This window comes from Grosmannia clavigera (assembly GCF_000143105.1).
Source record: "Grosmannia clavigera kw1407 unplaced genomic scaffold GCSC_161, whole genome shotgun sequence".
Classification (NCBI taxonomy): Eukaryota; Fungi; Ascomycota; class Sordariomycetes; order Ophiostomatales; family Ophiostomataceae; genus Leptographium; species Leptographium clavigerum.
Genome location: NW_014040778.1, coordinates 174,079 through 195,647, shown reverse-complemented (window position 1 = coordinate 195,647; position 21,569 = coordinate 174,079). Strand labels below are relative to the sequence as shown.

Genomic DNA, 21,569 nt, shown 5'->3' with positions numbered 1-21,569 from the left:
TTGGGAGGAGTCTGTTGGCACGATGACAGGCTGCAAGAGAGAGATGGCTTGTCAGCAGAGGTGGAGCAGCGGAAACTAAGGCAGAAGGCTGGAGGGCTAATGACGGTAATACGGAGTACTTCGTAATACGGTCCGCACGTCGTATTCTTCTAGCCAGAGAAAAAAAGAGGGCCAGGTGGTAAGAGGGAAATGGAGGTGGCGGTGGAAGTGGGAGATGACAAGAGATTGGGGTTTGGGGTTTGGGGGAGGGAAATAGGGCATACGTCGTACGCAGAGGCAGAGGCGATGTCGCAGGACGAAGCAAGAAGAAAAGAAGAGGAGCAGGAGAAGGCTGGATGGGCCCAAAGGGGAAAGGCCTTTGCTGAAGCGCAGAGTTGCGAGTGCAGGCGGTGCCAGCTGAGAGGAGGAAGAGAGAGGGAAAGAGGGAAAGAGGGAAGGCGCGAAGGCGTGGCCGGAAAGGACCCCGAGAAAAAGAGCCTAGAACGGAGAGGGAAGGAGCATCGCGGCAGGGATGTCTCGAATTACGCAGCTCCACCGGCGCCGGCGAGGTGGACGCTGTCGGGGTGCCAATACGGCGACTTACGGCCTGGATACGACTTGCTCTGTACGGAGGTTGAATCTGGGAAGCCTCGTCTAGCGGTGAGGAGCCGCGTCATGGAGCATACGCCGGGTGCGATTCGACGTTCGGCAGGTATGTTTGTAACAGGTGCAGCAATTCGATCGGTCGAATGCAGTTAACAGAGTGCATCTAGGTGAGGGAAATAATACGGAGTACTTGTACTGCCGTTGTGCAGCAATCCGATTGGAGAAAGAAATCCGATTGGAGAAAATAGGCCATCTCGTTTGCCCCACCTGTCTCAGCTCGCAAGTTGCCAATACCTGTATTGTGTCACGTGTTTATCCAAGTCTGTGCAAATCCAGTAATCTAGTCTATCCCCTAAAACCGGTCTAGCAGGCCCTGGCTCTCCAGCAGCAGGACGATCTGGTGGACGACGGCGCGCACGGACTGCTTCTCCAGGTCGACGACCAGGTCGACCTTGTCCGGGCTCTCGTACGGGTCGTCGACGCCGGTGAAGCCCTTGATCTCGCCACGACGGGCGCGGGCGTAGATGCCGCGCTTGTCGGTGCGCTCGCAGTGCTCGAGCGAGGTAGCGACGTGGATGAGGTAGAAGTCGCCGTGCTTCTCGACCAGCTCGCGGGCGTGCTGGCGGGCGTCGGCGTACGGGGCGATGGGGGCGGCAATGACAGCGGCACCGGAGCGGGTCAGCTCACTGGCGACAAAGGCGATGCGGCCGACATTGCGGGCACGATCCTCCCGGCTGAAGCCGAGCTCAGACGACAGCTCACCGCGGACGGTCTCGCCCAGCAGCATGGAGACGGAGCGGCCGCCCTGCTGGTTGAGGGTCAGCTGCAGGGCGCGGGCCACCTGGTCCTTGCCGCTGTTGGTGTAGCCGGTCAGGAAGACGGTGAAGCCCTGGCGGGCACGCGGCGGATGCGACTCAAAAAGCACAGACACCACCTCGGGGTACGAGAACCACTCGGGGATCTCGCGGCCGCTGCGCAGGCGCGACCGCAGCTCAGTGCCCGAGATGTTGAGCGTGCGCACGCCCTGCGGCACCTCGTCGACGGGTGCGTATTCGTCGCGGTCGGGCAGGTATGTCATCATCTGGAAGGGCACGACCTCGATGCCGAGCTCGTCACGGTACTGCTCGACCGCGTGCTGGGCGTCGTAGGGACCGTAAAAGTCCACGCCCTTGCTGTTCTTGCCCGGTCCGGCGTGGTCGCGGCCGACGATAAAGTGCGTGGCCCCGTGGTTCTTCCGGATAATGGCGTGCCAGATGGCCTCGCGCGGACCGCCCATGCGCATCGCCAGCGGCAGCAGACCCAGCACGGCCATGCCGTTGGGGTAGCGCGGCAGCAGCGCCTTGTACACGCGCACGCGCGTGAAGTGGTCAATATCTCCCGGCTTAGTCAGCCCAACAACCGGATGAATCAGCACGTTGGCATGCTGCGATCGAGCTGCCCGCACCGTCAGCTCGCGATGGGCCCGGTGCATCGGGTTGCGTGTCTGGAAGGCCACCACCCGGGTCCAGCCGAGCTTGTCAAAGTGCGACCGCAGCTCGGCCGGCGTGTAGCGCAGGTCGACAAAGTCGTAGTGCTGCAGCCGGTTGACTGCCTCGAGCGTGCCGCCGACGTAAAACTCGGCCGCCGTCTCGAACAGGTACTTGACGGCCGGGTGTTCCGGGTCGCCGCCAAAGACCTCCTTGGCCTCGAGCGCTTTGTCGGGCCGATACACGTCCGTGACCGTGAGAATGGCCAGGTTGCGGTCGTCACGCAGGTCGCGCAGCGTGATCCGCGCGCCTGTCTTGATGCCCGTCTCGTCGATTGTCGCCTGGCTGGCGTCGAGCGTGATGGGCATGCTGAAGAGCGCGCCATTAGCGAGCCGGTTGGACTTGACAACACTGCACGATTAGCGAATGGAAAGGTTGAATTGGTATTGGTAGCAGAGCTGTCTCCTACCCGTTGTAGTCCTTCTCGTTCATGAAGCCTGTTCGTGTTAGTTAGGCACTCATCCGCAGTCCAACCACTGGCAACACATTACGCAAAACATACCCTCGAGTGGAGAGAAGCCACCGGTGAGGAGCAGCTCGAGATCACACAGCTGACGCTCGCTGAGGAGGAGAGACGGCAGGGTCTCGGCCTCGGCAGCCAGCTGGTTATGGCGAGGGGCATCGCGTGCTAGAAGGTCCTTGAGGACACCGCCGTGGGGAGTGTTGGCCATGATGAGTGTGAGGTGTAGCGGAAGGCGCAGTGTATGGCGTAGAGGAGACAGAGGACGATGTATGGAAGAAGTGAGGGAGTCAATTGCTCTCGGCCTTTTGTCTGCCTGTGTGCTTTCTCATCAGCTTGGCGGAAATCCGCCATCCTTGCAAGCCAAGTGGAAAGGGCAACCTTGCCGCGAGCTAGCGTAGATGACGTGCTCGGCTTCGAAGTTTTTTTTTTGAGCATTGCTAATCGCACCGCGATATTTTGCCAACCGCACTGTGACATTTCGCCTCGCAGTACTTGTACGAGTACAAACACGAAGAACGTGCCGCCAATACCTCTCACAGTGCGTGAATTTTCTCTTTTCGCCTTCGTCGCTCACTGTGGGCCCGCGTTCCACGCGTTAACTACTTCTTTCGGCAATGCAGGTCTGAGGCAGTTACGATCGGCAGGGAGACGAGCACACTTTTCACTCTTTGTACAAGTAGTTTCTGAGATATCATTCAAAACCTTGCTGGATCAAGTACATGCACCTTCAGTCCTGCAATGCACGCCCCCGTCAAGGGCGGTTTCATGAGTCGTGACCAGTAACTATGCAAAACGAAAAATGACAGAGTATACAAAATACAAAATGGACCAGACGAGACGTGAAAATGTACACAAAAGGAGTATGGGCGGACAAATGAGAAATGCGGGAAAGCGAAAAGAGAAAGACGGACAGCCGGCAGAGCCGTCATATGCAGTCGTCGCCGAGACTTTCATGCATCTTGTGTAAGCAACGAACAGACCGAGCAGAAGCCAACCTGGTATCCTGCCCAACGAAAGCACCAGGAATAAGAAAAACGAAACAACAGAAAAGAAAGAGGAGCAAAGAGTACGAAGTAGAGCAGAAAAAAGGAAGCAATCCCACTACCGCCGTCGCTGGCGGACGACCTTGGTGGCCTCCAACAGCCACAGGTTCACGGCCGTGTCGTTGTCCTGCACGGCTGGACTCGGATCGGACACAGCGTCCCAAGTCTTGAGGCCGAATCGGACCCGTCGGCTGCGTTCAGGCGGTGCAGCAAAGCCGGCCAAGCGCCGCACGGCTCCCGTGGTTGGCTGGCTAGACGTTCCACTCTGCTGCTGCTGCTGTGGGCCTGGTCGTCCAAACATGGCCGGCATCCGTTCGAGATACAGCCGCGGGTAGTAGATGGACGCCGATGCCGGACTGGACAGCAGATACGCCATCGCGGGCGACAGGTCGCCGGCCCCGACGGTGTTGGGGACAGCCACGCTCGCCGACACGTCCCGCAGCGTGCGCACGCAGCTCTGGCGCGTCTCGTCTGACAGCCCGTCGGCTAGCAGAAGGGCCGTGTCGAACAGGCGGGTCTGCAGGGCAAGACGACCGCTGCTGTTGCCGTCGGCCGGATCGTCGGCCAGCGGGACGATATCGATGCACAGACTCGCCAGCACGATGCAGGCGCCCGCGCTGACCGTCTCCTGGTCCAGGTCGCGGCTGGTCCGCGGTAGCGACGGGCCCAGGCCATCAGCCGTCGTCAGCCCTCGACTCGGTAGGTGTAGCAGGACTAGCGACAGCAGGGCCGGCAGCCAGTCCTGGATGATGCTCTGTCGGGTGGCCATGGCGGCTGCCGTCGACGTTTTGTGTTCCTGCAGCAAACACCACAGCTCGCCGAGCTTGTCGACGACGGCAGAATCGAGCGCGGGCAGGCCAGCGGCCGACTGGATGGCCGGCGAGAGCAGCAGCGGTGGTGGTGCTGGTGGCTGCGACCTCGGTCTCTGCTTCTGGCGTTTCTGCTGCAGCTGCTGGCTGAGCATGATGGTGCGGACGACATCGAGGAAGCCGGTGGCGACACAGACGTGCTGCGCGTCCCGCAGCGGCTGCTTTCGCGTCGGCACCAGATCGAGGAAGCGGGCTTGGGCGTGTTCCTTGAGGCTGACGGCCATGTCGGACGGCAGACTATGCAGCACGTGAAGGCTCGGCAGCTGGGACTCGGCCACGGCCCGGAGGATGAGGCCGGCGAGACCGTCAGCCTCCGAGACCCAAGGACTGGGTGAAAAAGCAGCGGCCGGAGACCCCCCAACAACACCCGATGGTGCACCTCCAGCCAATGACGACGACGACGACGGCGACGACGGTGGCGGCCAGACAGCCAAGCCGAGGGCCAGCTGTCCCATGTCGGCGGCAAAGATGTCGAGCTCGCGCAGCATGTCAAGGGCTGGTCGAGCTGGCACTACCTGCCGCGTGAGAGCCAGCGTGGTCATCTCCCAGAGTCCACGCCGCACTGCCTGATCGGTCGTCTGGGCGAGCGCATGAGCAGCAGCGGTGGCGTCGGCTACGGCAGCTGTGCGCAGCAGCCGTGAGACGGCAAGGGCGTCGACGCTGCTGCGAGGCGCCGCATGATGGCCGGCTGCGGTGGTCATGTTTTGCTGTCGTCGCCACTGGGTCATCTCGGCCACGGCATTGCGCACGAGAGCGGCAATGGCAGCCGGAGCCGCAAAAGGGGCCTCGCTCAGGAACAGGCGGAACCGTTGGTTCTCGTCGCAGGTCAGGGTGGCATTGCAGCTAGATCCTGAGCCACGATCGGCCTTTGGGGCCGTGAGCAGAGCCAGGACGTCCTGCAGGTACGACGTGCGCCAGGTGTTACGAGCTGGCGACTGCACTGGGCCACCCGGCTCACGTGGCTGCTCGTCGGCCGTTGTGGCCAGTAGGCTGGCCAGGTCCAGACAGCCAAAGACGACAAAGACGGGATAGATGATCGCAACGGCAGGCCGGTCGCGCAACATGCGGAGTCGTTTCAGCCACTTGACCATTATCGTGTCAAAGTGTGTCTGGTTGAGGCGGCGTAGACGGGCGAAAAGGCTGGCCGAAAGACGCAGGTGGTCGGTTGCGTTGGAGGTGGTGTTGGTGGTACTGCCGTTTCCGCTGCCAAGGTGTCGCCACTTCTCCTTTTTGATCATGGCAATGGTGCCAAACAGTCGGTCCATTGTGGCCCCGTCGATGCTGCCGGTGCTGCTCATGGCGATCTTGACCATCTCGTCGCGCACCTCGTCCGCGGCTGCATCGCCCTGGTGCTGTTGTTGTTGTTGGTGTTGGTGCATCGGCTGTTGTGGCTGACCGTCTGAGACGGGTGAGCAGTCGGCGTCATACGTGGCCACACACAGGCGCTGGTCCATCTCGGCTAGTCGACGCTGCAGGCCGGCTGCCATCTCGGGGGCCCGGCCTCGTAGTGTCTCTGGCTGATGTCGTTGCCAGTTGGCTGCTGAGTCATAGAACCACCAGCAGCAGCAGCAGCGTTTCTTGCCACAAGTCGAAGAGGCTGACCCTCGACGCCGAGAACAAGACTTCCCGGCGCACTGGGCGGCAGCATCTTGTCGGCCAACGCTGGTAGTGCCAGCAGCAGCGGCCGCAGATCAGTGCCCGGTCGCAGCATCGTCTGGAAGGTGGTGGACGTGCCGACGTCGACGGCGACCGTAGCGGCCAGCGCCCGGCTCATTACCTGGTCGTATAGCTGCCGCGCCTGGCCGAGCGCCACAAATGCCGCCAAGTGTAAGCTGGTTGTGTCGGCACACATCGCCAGCACTGCTAAACTCTGGGGACTGCGCGTCAGTGCTAGCAGGAATCGTGCCAGCAGTCCGAGGTCATCCGTCTTCTCGATCAGCGTCTGGACAGCGTTGACCCTCTCCAACGCCATGGGTGATGTCGTCGCTGCAGCTTGTATCGGCGTCACCACGTGACCGTCCAGCCATGCGGCCACGGCCATCTTGACGTTGCGACTGCGCTCCTCGACGCAGCGGGCCAGCAGCGCAAACGACATGTGAGGCCGTAGCGAAGACGTGGGAGCGTCTTTCATGGTCGTATCATCAGTCTGTTCGTGGTTGGCCTGCTCCTCCAGCACGGCTTCGACTTCTTGTAGGATCCCGTTCAGGTCATCGGCCTCAAATGCCGTGTCGTAGCCGAGCCGCCGCAACGTGTTGGCCCGCAGGTTGCTTGTCGGTCGGTCCAGCAGAGCCACCGGCAGCTCGGCCGCCAGTCGCACCTGTGGCCGGCCGTTGGACACGATCTCGGCCGGGTCCGACGGTCGGCTCTGCAGGATCAGCAGCGCCAGGTAGTTTCCCGGCACAAAGAGACCACGTTCTGTCAGCAGGCCTACCAGCTGGTACAGCGCCTTGTTGCCTTCGTGCTGGCGGTCGTGCAGAACGTGTAGCCGACGTTGGTTTGCGGATGTATTCTGCTTCTGGCCTGTCTTTGGCACTTCCGTCTTGTCGCGGCGATCGGACGAGAGAAAGGCAAGCACGTGATCCGTCACGAGACGCGCGTCGTTGCCACACAGCTCGCCAATCAGCCGGGCTGCCACATACACTTTGGCCAGCCCGGGACGGTGAATCGATGCACACCAGCGCACGACAAACGGCACGGCCTCGGCCTGGTCGAGACGGACAAAGTCGGCAAAATGTGCCGCAAAGTCGACCGCATGGCGGATGGCGTCGTCCAGCGGCAGCAGCATGTGGATGGCCTGCTCCATCTCGACCGACATCTCGGGGCGCAGAGCGGCGTTTCGTCGGCGGATGAGCGAGAGCGCGACCGCATGACGGAGAGAATAGGTGTAGGTGTCGGGGTCGGAGGGGGTAGAAGTGGACGTGGGAGAGTCCGTGTTGGTAGATGCAGCCAGGACCTTGGCGAGAAGCTGCTCACAGCGCGGCCACACGGCCTGGCAGACAAACGTGTCGGCGTGGCCGCGGACAATGCGCTGGAGCATCTTTTTCGGCTGGATCAGGGCGAGAGTCGGGGAAGAGGCGCCGGGGTGCAGCAGTTGATGGTGCTCGAGCTGCTCGAGGCGGCCGAGCAGCGTCATGGCCAGGTGGCAGGCCGCGCGGCGGCGCTGCATGATGTCGTCAAAGTAGGCCTCGATGACGAAGAGCCAGAGGCCGAAGTAAGGTGTCGGGTCGACAGCCGAGGGCGGTCGGACCGCATTTCGGAGCCCGGAGAGCATCCAGTAGAGAAACTGTTCGTGGTCGAGGAGGCGTTCGACGTAGAGCTGTCTGACGAAGCGAGCACTGTAGGGGTTAGCGGAGGAGGAGGATTGGAGAGTAGAAGTAAAAGAGAAAACAAGAAAAAAGAAAAAAGAAGGAGAATAGAAAAAATAAACAGAACAGAACAGAAAAATAAAAATAAAACAGAATAGAAAAAAGAAAGAAAGAAACATCAAAACAAACAGAATACTGCACTCACCCATATTGAAGCCGCTCTCGTCCCCCCTGATCTCCCTCTTGGTCTCCCCCTGCCAGGTCCAGCTCTGCCAGCGCCCCGTCCAGGAACAGCTGTGCCGTCAGCGTCCAGTCCTTGAGCCAGCGCAGCTCTGCCTCGGCCAGCGTGGCCACGGACGCCGCGCCTTTGCGCTTGAACGCCCGCAGCTCCTGTGCGCCCACGCAGCGTGCTAGCCACATGGCCCGGTCGACCGGCACGGCCTTTTGCGCGCACTGGTCCAGCAGCACGCGGCCCCGGAGCCCGTGTGGGATCGTCCGGCTGAGCTTCCGCAGCGGAATCGCCGCGTTTGTCAGGTCACGCAGCCACGTTTCCCGCCGCGTGTCCGTCACCGTGACGCGCGGCGGCAGCTTGAACTGCGAGCCCGGCGCGATCTGGCTGCGCTCCCGTGCCAGCGCGTTCGCCAGCGCCAGCAGCTGTGCTAGCATCGGCGTGCTGTTGTTCCGCCGCAATGCCGTCGGCAGCCAGGCCCCTCGCGCCGTGCTCGTCTCCGCCGTCAGCGCCTGGCTGCTCTGCACCCGGTCGTAGTTGCCGTTGCGCACCGTCGTGTCGTTCAGCCGGTCCTCGGTGCACCGCCCGCGCCACGGGTTGAAGTCCATATAGCGCACCACCGGCCCGGCCGTGCCCGACGATATTCCTCCTCCTCCGGCTGTCCCGCTTTTCTGGATCCGCCCTGCTGCTGTCCCGCTCCGTCCGGCTGTCCCCACCGGCTGTCCGTAGCCCCGTCCGGCTGCTGCTGTCGACGAGCCCGTTCCGGCCGTCTTGGCCAGCCCGCCAAATCGCCGTCCCGGTGGCGGCACAATGTAATGCGGGATGTTGGCCGGAACCTCAATTCGCCACGGCTTCGGGCGCCCGCCGCTGCTCTTGTCCACGCTTTCGGAGGTCGGCTGTGATGGCGATGCTGGCAATGGCGTCCCGCTGCTGTTGCCGCTGCCGGCGTAGAGCATCGCGCCCGGTCGCTTGAACACCGCTGTTCGCAGGCTGCCGTTGTTGCTGCTGATGGCTGATGGGCCGGCCGGCGAGCTCGGTATCGAGCCCGACGCTGCTGCTGCTGTCGCTGCCGTGCCTTCGCCGTCTTTGCGCGCCGCCTCGATCATCCATGTACAGTCACCAAACGGTACGCGGCCGCGGCTCGAGCACAGCGGCGGCTGTGGTCTGTCTCTGTCTGTGACTGCTGCTGCCATGACCGTCTTGGGTGTCGCTGCCGTCGATGCCGGCGTCTGCGCCTCTCCCCCGTCTGCCTCGCCGTGCAGGCTGCGAAACACACTCTTCTGCACGGCTCCGTGCGCAGACGAGATGGCAAACGACGCACCGCCGCTGCGCCCGGCTGCTGTAGCAGCGGCTGACTGAGCTGTCGCCGACGAAGATGATTGTATGGCCGGTGGCGAGCTTTGGCTTTGCGCCTCGTGGGGCTCTCGATGCTCGTGGTGCTCGTGGTGTTGTCGGTGTTTGCGCTCGTGCTGCTGGAGCAGCTGGTATTGCAGATTCTGCTGGTGTGGGCGGTGTGCCTTTTGTTGTGACTGCTGCTGCTGCAGCCGGAGCTGCTGTCTCTGCAGCCACAGCTTTTGCGGTAGCTGCTTGCCCATTCGCTGGTATGGTTGCTGTTGTGGGAGATGTTGTGGATGCCGCAGCTGGTGCTGCTGTTGATGCTGCTGGTGCTGTTGTTGTTGTTGCAGCTGTTGTTGATGCTGGTTCTGTAGCTGCTGCTGATGCTGATTTTGCAGCAGCAGCTGTTGCTGTTGCTGCTGATGCTGATGTGGATGGAGGTCGCCGGCACGCCATGACTGTGGCGGCACGGCGCCCGGCACCAGAGACGCCTCGGGGTCCATCGACGGCGGGTTCGGCGGCAACGATGAGGTCAGGAGGATCGGTCGCGACGCGATAGGGTCAGCATGGCTCGAGGGTACTAGCAGCCGAAGAGGCTACCGAGCCTGATGGAAAGGAGGTGGTGTCAAACGAAAGAGAAGAGAAAAGACGTCAGATGTCGCCGAGGGCCAAAAGGCCGACGGATAAAGGGGTCAACGGGAAGAGCTCGCGTCGGCTAGGCGAAGCCTGCGGGCTGATGCGGCGAGAAAAGACGGGAGCTGGCAGTTGAACGGAACGGCCACATGATTGGCATTACTCGCTTTTATCTTCGGCTCTGCGTCAGACCCGGTCGCCCCAATGCGCCGCCGCTTTCTCTCGCGGACCACTGCCAGACTAGCGCAGATCGAAAATGGGACAGAAAAGACGAGACAGGGGGCCTGCGTCGTGGCTGCTGATGGTCTGCTGCTGCTGGTCGATGATGACCGTTGCTGATGGTACGCGTAGCACGTAAATGAGCGATCGTGGCACGTTGCAGCTGTCGGGGAAGCGGGAGAGGAGTCGACGAGGCCGATCGTCAAGGCCGGGCGTCGTCGTCGTAAAAAGGGGACCGCTGATGGCCAGATCGAATGGGCGTTTGTGTCGTTGGAGAACGCTGGTCGAGTCGACGGAGACGTCCAACTTTTGCCAGGCTTCTCGTCCGACCACTGGCCCTTTTTTTTGGCCGTAGGCTGGGCTGGGCTGGGGCGCTCCTTCTTTTGTGTGATGTAGATTTGCTATGCCCCGTTTGGTTATATGTTTTTGTAAGCAGATCTGTCACTGGCCAATCAGCGATCCGCGCGCTGTGGCGACTTGGCGACAGGGTCCGTCATCCGGGCAGGCTAATCTGGGCCTTCCGCCCAACCATTTTTAGCGAATAACTCCGGCGCGCTACCATAGCTCCGACACCACCATCACGTAAAATTGACTGATCTTCGGCGTCGGCCGACGCAAGTTGCCAAGGATTCAGGGAGAAAGTCAAATGTCTGTTTTAACCCTTCTCCCCGGCTTCTTTCAGCCGCTGCGCCTATGGCGTGAGGCGCTATGCGGGCGATCAACACGGCCCGGACATTGTTGTGAGCGTCGTGTCCGCGAGGTTGGCACATCTCCCTTGTCGTAATGGATTGTCCTTATGCAATAATTTTGCAATCTAGTGCTGATTGCAAGCACTGTATCATTATACTACTCCGTATTATCCGGGTTTTCCAAGACTCGGCGTCCCTTCAGTCAAGGCGGCCTCAGATTCGTCTCAGACGGCCGGACAAACATCATACAGCTTTTTCTCAGTCTGGCTAGATCAAACAAGGACACCTGATCTATGACGCCTCTTCGTATCAATGCCTCTTTAACGCCATGCTCGCTCAAATTCTGCCAGTATACGGAGTATCAGCTTGGACTATGTCGAAATGTCTTACCCCTTGTACCACAGTGCAAAAGTAGGGACCCCGTTGTGTGTTGGCTAGAATTATATTTTTAAGAGACAGGACGACGGCTATTCAAGGCATTACAACGACCGGTCTCCTATACACTGATCACCTTAGTCAAGCTTCAGTTTCGTCGGCTTGGATAGCGTTGTCGGTATTATATTAATTAATTACACTACTTCTGTACGACTTCTCTCCCTCGTTTCCTTCAGCCCGCCTGGTACACAGCAATTGCCGCCACGTGAGGATTGAGTGCGGTTAAATTGTATGGCGTGACGTGCAGATCCAAGTCTGTGAGGACGATAAACATGGTCCCGTTGACCTGCGGATCGCCAGCCCAGGTCGAAGCGTTTGGCTGGAACGTGTAGGCGGTGCGGTCGGCGAGGCTGACGTTGACAAGCGGCGTGTACGTGACGTTGAGCTGTGATGTCCAGGCGGCAAACCGTGGCTGCTTGACGTTTGTCGACGTGACGTAGCTGTTGTTGGGGCCCACCTTCTGACCAGCCGCGTCCCACTGCAGAAACACCTGCCGGCCTGCGTACGACAGCGGGATGCTGCGATTGTGCGTGATGGCCGGGTGACAGTTGAAGCCGGTGCCCGTGGCGTTGACGCAGAGCTCGTGCGCCGACACGTTCGCCGTCGACAGCGTGTTGGCCCAGCCGCCCGTCGTCTCGTTCCAGACGTCGGTGCCGTTGATGCGTGCCGCATTCGGCTGATTGAGTATGTGCAGCGCCGGGAAGTTCTGCCACACCAGCCGTGTCTGGCCAGCCGGACAGCTCGCAATATAAGGCGCCAGCAGCGACCAGGCCCAGCTCTGCGGAATGCCGACAGTGTGCCACTCTGGCATCGGGAACTGACCGCCAAACTGCCGCAGAATCATCTGCTGCCGTGCCTCCACCGTGATGCTCTGCAGCAGCAGCTGTGCCGCCGGTCCCGAGTTCAGGTGCGGCAGGAAGCCATACACGCCGGCCTCGCCCCAGCGCGTCAGCTTCTGGCTAAAATCCACGTACTCGGGCACGTTGCTGACCGGATAGCTGTACGCACAGGGACGCGGTGCCTGCGCCCCCAGCAGGTTCGCCACCACCGTCGCGTGTCCTACTTCCTGGTCTGCCATGTGCTGCAGCAGAAAGCGGTCCTCGGCGTTCAGCCCGTAGGCCTCAAAGTCCTCGACCGAAAACTGGGCCAGGCCCCAGTGGAACAGGTCCAGCTCGATCCACTCCTGGTACAGCGTCAGCGCCAGCGACTGATAGTCAAAGTCGCTCTGCACCCGGTACACCGGAGCAGATCCGTTCGTCCCTACGCCACCACTCGGCGTGAAGGGCACCGGCTCGTTGCTGTGCAGCTTTCCATCTGCCGGGTACTCGTAAGCATCCGCTGCTGGCGGGGCCGCTGGAACCGACGACGCCAGCACTACTGTCGAGACCGCTCCAGTCGTCAGCGGAGAGGGCCCTGTGTATGGCCCGTGTTCCGTAATGGCGGTATATAGCACGACCGACGGCGTGACTGTTGGGACGGATGTAGCAGTCGTTTGCGCATGAGACGCAACTGGAATGCCATATGCGCCATATGCACTAGTTGCAAAGACAAGGAAAAACGTCTTCCAGGAAAAAGTGTGACTTGCCATACCTTCTGTGGCCGTCTGGTGTAAAAGTTCAATGATTGCTTGCTTAATTGTCTGCAAAATACTGCATCTCTACTTGTACATAAAGCATAATAAAGGACCATACTACGTCATTCTTTTTTATAGGCGTGAAAGAAAGTAGGCACATCGCAGTCCATGATGTAATATTCAAAGAACAACTTTATGGCAGACCTGGTGACGTTAAATATCTGTGTAAGCACCCGAGAATGATGACATCGCCTTGTTTCGATGTGCGAAACGTCCTGGTCACGTGAGCTGACTCGAGTTCATCAAATCTGGTCCCAAAGCCGAAATGAAAAAGGGTCAAAAAACATTGATGCTTCAAATGCAAGCGACTGGTCACTAATCCACGGCATATTCGCAAACCCTAGAAAAAATCCGAGTCCCAGAGAAGGTTCACAATCTCCATCGCATCATCTCTCTTTGCTTGTTTCGTCTCCTTGGAGAGTTCATCTGGTACCGGCTCATAACCGCTAGCAAACAAGAAAATCAACAACATACCACCGACAGTCTGAAGCAACGAGATAGCTAGCCACGAAAATGCACGAATCTTGGAGACAGTCGCTTTAATAGTGGCTTCCCGTGGTGTTGCATATGAAACAGCCCAATCTGTATCGTACGTGTGCTGAAAACTGTCCCATGCGGCGAGATAACTTTGGCGGATCAGATTCTCTGCGTACAGATCGAGGTTGTCCCACGTCGAGAGTGAGGTGGAGTTCATGGTCGACACCAGGGTCATGAGATCTGGGAGAAGCCAGAGTGCATTTTGTGTCCAGACACTCTCGCGCAGGACGACATCTTCAATGGGCGTCTGATCCTCAACGACTCGCGATGAGATGTATCGGCTTTCTGCGCTGGTTGTCACGCCGGCGCTCAGGGTCACGTTGGCAAATACGAGGCAGATGCCAATCGCCCAGTGATACTTGTACTGTGGGAGTCTTCCGATATCGCCAAAGCTATTTGGTGCAAGATTTTCGCAGCCACTGTAGTTGTGTCCGATCACGAGACCCAGGCTGAGGGCTCCAGAGACCAGGGTGGCGTCCGGAAGACCATATGCCGAGACCCAAAGGTTGCTTGTGTTGTACAGGGTGGCATGTCCAGGGCTTCTATACCAGAAGAGGGTGTCGTTGACTAGGCTCAGGCTCTCGGAGCTCGATAGAGCGTACTCTGCTACTAAAGAAGGAATTTGGTCCTCTGACGTTGCCCAGGAAATGTCTTGAATCTGGATGCAGGGGACAGTCGAGTTTGCCAGTGTTGAATTTACCGGTAGGCCATCGTCGTTGACCACATGGCGACATCCATTTCCGGTGGAAGAGGTCCCATTTTCATGTACCGCTGACGTGTCGGACCAGGCCAGCCCGGCATAGCCTGCAGCAATCCGGAGGATACTCATTCTCTCAGTCATTACGATGCCGTACTGGTACCAGTACTCGTCTGTGGCCGCCGGATCCGACGAGTTTACCGGCACAGATGCAGTTCCACGGATGGAGGATGCATTCCAGTCGACCGCACCAGAGAGAAGCGGAGAAGTGAACGGTTGAGGAAAGACAGAGAGCAGAACAAAGACAACTACCCAGTTTCGAAGACCCTTTGGAAGTTTGCAGGGGGGCCTGAGCCATGGAGGCAGCTTGTATCTGGTCATAAATGAGAGCTGCTTAGACTTGAGATGGGGATCAGTCCTGTGTACCACCTCGTAGGCACACATCCACACAGCAATGGCTGCCCAGGCCGTGGTGAAGAACTTGACGATGACGAGTCCTGCTGAGATGAGCGTCGTGACGTCCGAAACGCGGAAGCGGAATTTCCCACTGGCAGAGCGTGGCGTTGAGCTGTCGCTCGCATTATATCCATCGACTGCAAAGACGAGCGCTATGGCCAGGGAGATGCAGCCGGCAGTATGGCAGGCAAGGAAGATCTTGGATGTAGATGAGCTTGTTGGCCGCAAGGCTGGCTTATTCCCCTCCTTGTCAGGCCGTTCCACGGCCGCTTCAATCAGCGGGTCTCTCGCATCATCTGCCATATTGTATGCCGGATGTCTGACAGAGCTAATTTGCCAAGGCGAGATTTCACAAAAGAATACCGTTTTTCCAAAACTGACATTGAACTGGAACTTAGGTATTTATACTTGACATAGGCTATGTATCTAGGAGGGGTTGCATGCCCGTGTCAAGAGCAAGCTGAACAAAGCTGAACTCGGACTGTAACCCTCGGTCGGAACCTGACGAAGGCCAAGTATTGGACAGAGATAAAAAATGGGAAGCTGACTGAATATGCAGCAATCCTGAAAGGGAAAAGGCCGAGCTGTCCCGCACCTTTATAAAACGACGAGCGCGTGGCTGCATGTGTTCGTGGAGTAGATGGTACGTCTAACCAAGTACAAAGGACAAGGCTGAGTTAAGTACAGTAGACGAAGCTCGGAAAGAACAAGGCAGAAGCTCATCGTAACTCCCACCCCTCAAGAGATCATGGATGCATGCTAAAAATGAAGAGATCGTCCAGGACAGTGCCAAGTTGGGTGGACCCATCGAAGAGCGACACGATGATTTAATCGTAAGCAAGAATATGCTTGAAACAGGGCCAGAGCTAGAATGAACGAGAGCCAAGAGATACTTCTCTTTTGCTGTGGGATATTTTTTAATACCAGCGATCATAGATTCAACGCTCAATCGCCGAAAATAACTACTGCTGGTACAAATGTGCGGAGTGCGGATCCGTTCTATGACCCGTCCATCATTTGTGCTGCAGTGTTGTCATGCGAGCAAGGTGAAGAGAGACTCATTGTAAAGCTAAGGTGAAAGGTAGCTAGTTCCTTGCTCAGATTGTACTGCAATTGTGCATCAGAGTCTTCTTTCTGTAGCAGATCAGAAGCCTCTCTCTTTGGTTTCAGATATCTGCTTATGTTCTGACCAGTTCTGCATTTTTTCCCCCTTCCCGCCGGCTACAAGATTCCCGACGAACTCGAGGGCCTGGCCCGGTACGTCTGGCAGTTTTTTGCAGACACCAACGACCTGTTTCTGCGGGTCTACCGTCAACAATGTGGTGACCGCGCCGGCCGATTGCAAAGCGGTCGTCAAGCGACTGATGGTAGAAAAGAGCTGGAGCGAGCTTTGGACGAGGACAAAATGGGACTGCCTGCTGTCGACCAGTGCTCGCATCTCGAGCACTTATAAGTTGCCTAGTGGGCGGCCCTGCGGTTGGGGGTACTTCACCAGTACCGGTAAGTCAGAGCTCACTCTCATATCTTTGAGCTGACACATCTCTTGTTGCACAAGCTGACATCAAGTTTTCGACAGCGCAACGAGTGTGGGCCAAAGGGACATATGGCACGGCAATGTCCCAGTCGCAAGTGTCGGAAATGCAACCAGCCTAGACACACAGGCGAACAGTGTGACATTTCATTTTGTCACTATTGTCACAGCTCTGGCCACACGTCCAAGGAATGCGATTCGATACCTCTGAAGTGTCGTTATTGTGGCGGTAAACACTATCCAAAGTTTACACAGATAAAGCACTTGATACCTTTTAATATGTCGCTGTTGTGGCGGTAAACACTGTCCAAACTTTACATAGATAAACCACTCGAAACTACAGTGGCAATGAGTATACACAAGCGAAGTTCTTTACACCACGGAAACAAATAACGGTCAATACTAGCAGTGCAGAGTTTGGACACAACTAGATCGTGCAGTAAATGCAAGCATTGCTAGGAGAGGCATACGTCAATCAGTTGCGCCCGGGCCCGACTGAATTTGCAACGAGTGTACGCAGACCGGACACTTGGCTCGGCAAGGTGTTATTAGTTTTTAAATTGATTTTCTTCAATTAGAAAAAAATCAGCTGTTCTATCTTTCTATTTCTAAGAAAGACTACATTCACAAAGTACCACGAGAAAGATGACAGAGAGAAAGATTGTAGAATGTAAAGGCCTGGGACACACGATTCAGGAGGGGTTCTGGAGACAGATCGAATTTCCCCCAAGACGAAAACAACTTACAGAATGCTACAACCTCACTGGCACCTTCGCTCTTCATCGTGGAAACACCCGGATGCTTCGGTCTCCGGCAGAGACCGACAGACACAAATATGAAGCGTTGCACCCTGATAAACGACCGCTCCCCTGTACCCCTGGTGTTGTGATCCCGGATCATGTTGCGCGGTGGTTCATGAGCATCTCATAGGCAGACTCTCTTCTCCTAGGTGTCCACTTTGGCTTCAGATATCCACTGTCTTCCCTGAGTACAACAATCTTCGCCCATTAGATTGTAGCCATAGGGCCGAGTTAGTCACAAGGAGCACGTGACGTGATGCATACTACCGAATTCTGACTCAAGAAGGTAGCAACACTACAGGGCTCGTTTGGTTTATGTAAGATACAAGTAGTGACGCCACTCTGTATGTACAAGATATCTCATGTTCTCATTAAGAGGTAAGAACAAACAACAGCTTACAACATCGTATAACCGCCTCCAACTAATCTTTATACTCGTTCCTTATGGTCCCCCTTGATCAAATCAGCTGCGCGCTCTGCTACGGCATAGACTGTCGTCTGGATGTTGCCGAGCGGCACCAGGGGGAAAAGATGCTGGCGTCGATAATGCGCAGGTTAGGCACGCCATAGACGCGTAGGCGGGAGTCGACGACGCCGCCCTTGTCCTTGGGCCGCATGGCACAGCTGCCACAGACGTGGAAGTTGGACATTTGCGACAGCCGGACGACTTCGCGGGCCTGCTCAAGGCTGTCGTCGTCGTCAGTGCTGCGGAAGATGATATTGGGCATGCGCTTCTGCTGGGCGAGCGGTTTCAAAAGACTCGCAAACGGCTCCTGCTTGGCAAAGTTGTGGAGGAAGCGTTGGGCGCGGGAGACGATTTCCAGATCGATGCTCTCTGCTTGGTAGCACGGGTCCCAGAGAGGCAGATCCTCGACCTTGTCGGAGGCAATGTGCACGGTGCCGAGCGAGAGCGGATGGCCCAGACAGGTCAAAAAGGTCAGGTAGTTCTCGGGCTGGACAGGCGTCACGTAGTCGGTAACGGTGGCTGGCCGAGTAGTTGGCTCGATCCGACCCGGGAATAGGACCAGCTGTGTGGCCGGCTGGTCTTGACGGCACAGGAGGTCTTTGACGGTGTTCCGCAGCTCAGCCACGCCAGCAGACGGTGCCGCCTCTGACACCTGTTGCGAGAGACACTTGTCGAAGAGCGCCTCGCGAGCCTCGATCGACAACGGGCCGTCGGCATCGACCACGGGCACATAGGCTCCGCTATATACGTTGTAGTTCTGCGGGCTGCTTCCGTTGGCCTGGAAGTGCTGCCGCAAGGTGGTCTCGATCTGGCTGGCATCACGAAACACATCGGTCGATGTGGCGCCCTCGGCCACCTCAAAGTTCCCCGGCACCAGCGGATGGTCTTGCACATGTTCGCCGACATTCTCGTTCTCGACCACAACGGGGGTGCCGTGGCGCTCCAGCACACTGCGCCGCCCAATGCCCGACAGCTCGAGCAGCTGAGGCGTGTGCAGTGCGCCTGCAGCCAGAATCACCTCGGCTCTGGCCAAGACGTCGCGCTCGCCCGTCTCTCCCGGCTTGTCGGAGCGGACACGGACGCCTGTGGCCACGGTCGTCGAATTGCTTGAGTCTGTGCTCTCTCGTCCCTCCAGCAAGATCTTGGTCATCACCGTCTCCGTCCAGATGGTCAGGTTCGGACGTGCGCGCACCTTCTCTGTCAGATAGGCCGTCGTGGCAAAGCTGCGCGTGTGTGTCTTGCTGTCGATACTGGAAGCGTACTGGTAGGCGCCCCTGGTGTCGTCGCTGCGGAAGTCCGTGCCTGGACCCATGCCCATCTTTTCAAGCGTGTCGAACCAGGCCGAGTTGTTGGCGCTAAAGTTATCCACAAACGACATCTGCACCGGCCCCGTCTCAGCCTCCGTGATGGCCGGGTCATAGCTCTTTCCCGTCGTCATGCGGCAGATGGCAGCCGTCGCGGCTGAGGGAGCCTGGGTCTTTGAGAATTTGCGGTAGTAAGGCTCTAGGGTGTCGTAGCACCAGCCCTCATTACCCAACGTTTCCCATGCATCTATACCCTTGCGGTTAGGGAAGACGGCCATCATAAAGTTGATGCCGGAGCTGCCACCGAGCATACGGCCGCGGGGTTGATGGATTGTGCGGTTGTAAAGTTGGGGCTGCTTATCAGCTTTACTGTAGTGAGACTTTGGGGGGATCTTCATTCTTCTAAACCTACCTGAGGCTCGGAATGAAAACTCCAGTCGTACTCCTGCTTCCCATACAGTTGAGTAAGCATGCCCGGCAAAAGCACAGCGGGATCCTTGCTGCGGTCGGCCCCGGCTTCAATCAGCAAGACGTTAATGTTGGGATCTTCCGTCAGCCGAGCCGCCGTCACCACGCCCGCGGTTCCGCCGCCCGCGACAATATAGTCGAACACGGCCGCCTCGTTCCTGTCTATAGAGCCCATGATGATGGATGAAGGAGATTACAAAGATTGAAGATACGGGCAAAAGTGTAGTCTGTGGCGGCTGGTGAAAGGGGTAGAGAAATGTTGCTTGGGATGGTGGACGAGAAAACTGAAAGCAGTCTCTTTCCTTCAAGGAGATGCCCGGTTTTATCTATGAGCTGCCAAGCCTTCATTCGAATATCATGATGTCGGCGCAAAGCGTCGATGACGTGTCATCATCTACCTACTACGCCTCGACGAGCGGCTTGGCGAAGTGTAACAATAAAAGATCAGCAGTCTTTTTTACACAGCCTTATTCTGCCTGGCGAGGTGCCTCGTGCTCCGTGCTCGTTTTGTCCAATAACAGTGTGCATGCCTTTGGTAATGCTGGAGAAGCTGAAAGCTGTCAAAATTATCTCCACAAGCTGAATAAATGTGCTGGCCCCTATGGAGCAAAATGTCGGCTATCGGACCGCAGTCTTGCTTTTGCAAGTATATGGCCCGATTCCTCTTCGTCCAGATCTCTTTGTGGTCCGATCTCGTCCCAGTTCTGTCATTTTGTAATCTCCTCTCAAGAGGCAAGCGACTTTCTTAGGTCTTATTCAGCGTGAACCAAGAATCAGTACACCTGATCCGGCAAAGCGCCATGGTAAGAGTCTCATTTAGCTAATCGTTGCGGCCCCAAAATCCGTGCTTGCCTAGACGTATAACGTATATTGTAACGGTTGTTATTGCCGCAATATCACAGTCAATTGGCTACGCAAGGCTCGTTTCTTTTTCTCGCGTATTTTCTCGATATGCTTCCCAACTCCCCCCCCAGTGACTTCTTCTCCCATGTCTGGGGCTCAAACTGCACTCGACAGACAATGTACCAGCATAGCCATCGTTGCTCACAGGCACCAATATATGATCTGTAAGAATGCCACAGACTGGTTGCGCAGCGTCTATCCGTAAGCTCGAGCTCAGCTATGGACAAGTATATACACTAAGCCTAAATGGGGCACAATTAATACGACTACGGAGTTGTCGAATGAACCAGACCAGAATGGGAGGGGTGTGCACGATTATGCAGTGTGATGAAAGAATACATGTACTGTGTGGCGCATGGGGCTATTTAGTACGTGTTTTGATGCACGTCGGCATACCTCGGAAGTATCTAACCACAACAATACATTCACGCTTACGGGGCACCTATAATTTGACAGGAGTAGTCCCACAAGAATTACAAGGTACACGGAGAAGTCCGCAAATCTACTCCGTACTCCGTAACTAATACTCCGTACATAGTAAGATAGAATAACTCAGATCCCCACAGCTGTAGCCACAAGGCGGTCACCATGTGTACGGGCCGTACTCAGTATACCGTAGATAATACGGGAATACTGAATAAATAGTTCCGACGTAGAATCGGCTTTAAGGGCAGCCTTTCGGCTTTGCAAGGCGATGGCGAGGTGGTTTTCACGCTTATATAAAGTGGGCGGTACTCTGTATTCCCGTGTTCTCTACGGCGTGCAACATATCGTAGCCGCCTAGCCTTTAAAGTCCATAGTCATATGTGAACGTTGGCTAGACGGAGCACGCTGCGAGGGCCAGAAGGTACTGCGATCTTGGCCGACAGCAAGTTGCGTGGACTTCGTAGTGGGTGTAGTTCCCATTTAAATCTTGCTTTGTGACTTATATGATCGCCGTTCGCCTCTCTACCTTCTCTACATCTTCTTGGCCCACGCCATGTTTGAGAGCTCCTTCTTTCGCTAACTTCCTGTTGATGACGAGCATCACTTGCCTGATCAGAATAATCTCCTCTTATAGTATTCTCATAGTGGTTACTCGTGGTTTATGCGGGACATATCGGTTCTCGGCATGGTCTTCATAGCTTTAAGTCTCTATGAATGGCTATTTACTAGAAAAAGGGGCCACAAGTCCTCTAAACAAGAGTCATGACTGATATAAGTGTTCGATAGTCACAACTACTAGACTCGTATCGCATAAGGAGTGAAATTGTCGAACAGGCACAATAAAGAATTATGTACCGAGAAAGACTTTTTCAGGTCTGGAAGGAACCAAATGACCGATACCCCGCCAAGGCTGGAAACAGATTATGTCAGCAGATAGCAAAGACGCTTTTCACATTTCCTTCCTGCCGTACCATCAGACCGACAATTTAGCTTCGATGGCTGTAGACGCTCGGCACG

At 57.0% G+C, this 21,569-nt stretch overlaps 5 protein-coding genes across 5 annotated transcripts; all 5 read right to left on the bottom strand.

Moving 5' to 3' along the window:
• Positions 1-937: 937 nt before the first annotated feature.
• CMQ_8309 (sulfate adenylyltransferase) lies at positions 938-2,782 on the bottom strand (the record flags this gene model as incomplete). The annotated part of the gene is made up of 3 exons (XM_014315850.1): positions 938-2,462; positions 2,521-2,548; positions 2,614-2,782. 3 exons carry the CDS (start codon positions 2,780-2,782, stop codon positions 938-940), a joined length of 1,722 nt encoding a protein of 573 aa, XP_014171325.1.
• An 893-nt stretch (positions 2,783-3,675) lies between these two features.
• CMQ_8212 (uncharacterized protein) lies at positions 3,676-5,865 on the bottom strand (the record flags this gene model as incomplete). The annotated part of the gene is made up of 2 exons (XM_014315753.1): positions 3,676-4,797; positions 4,915-5,865. The coding sequence occupies 2 exons, from the start codon at positions 5,863-5,865 to the stop codon at positions 3,676-3,678; spliced, it is 2,073 nt and encodes a 690-aa protein (XP_014171228.1).
• Positions 5,866-5,945: 80 nt separating this feature from the next.
• Positions 5,946-9,858, bottom strand: CMQ_8156 (RNA polymerase 2 mediator complex component; the record flags this gene model as incomplete). Its single annotated transcript, XM_014315697.1, has 2 exons — positions 5,946-7,821; positions 7,997-9,858. 2 exons carry the CDS (start codon positions 9,856-9,858, stop codon positions 5,946-5,948), a joined length of 3,738 nt encoding a protein of 1,245 aa, XP_014171172.1.
• A 1,645-nt stretch (positions 9,859-11,503) lies between these two features.
• CMQ_8054 (stress response protein) lies at positions 11,504-14,957 on the bottom strand (the record flags this gene model as incomplete). Its single annotated transcript, XM_014315595.1, has 2 exons — positions 11,504-12,798; positions 13,439-14,957. The coding sequence occupies 2 exons, from the start codon at positions 14,955-14,957 to the stop codon at positions 11,504-11,506; spliced, it is 2,814 nt and encodes a 937-aa protein (XP_014171070.1).
• A 2,507-nt stretch (positions 14,958-17,464) lies between these two features.
• CMQ_8258 (glucose-methanol-choline oxidoreductase) lies at positions 17,465-19,398 on the bottom strand (the record flags this gene model as incomplete). The annotated part of the gene is made up of 2 exons (XM_014315799.1): positions 17,465-19,108; positions 19,168-19,398. The coding sequence occupies 2 exons, from the start codon at positions 19,396-19,398 to the stop codon at positions 17,465-17,467; spliced, it is 1,875 nt and encodes a 624-aa protein (XP_014171274.1).
• Between the last annotated feature and the right edge of the window lie 2,171 nt (positions 19,399-21,569).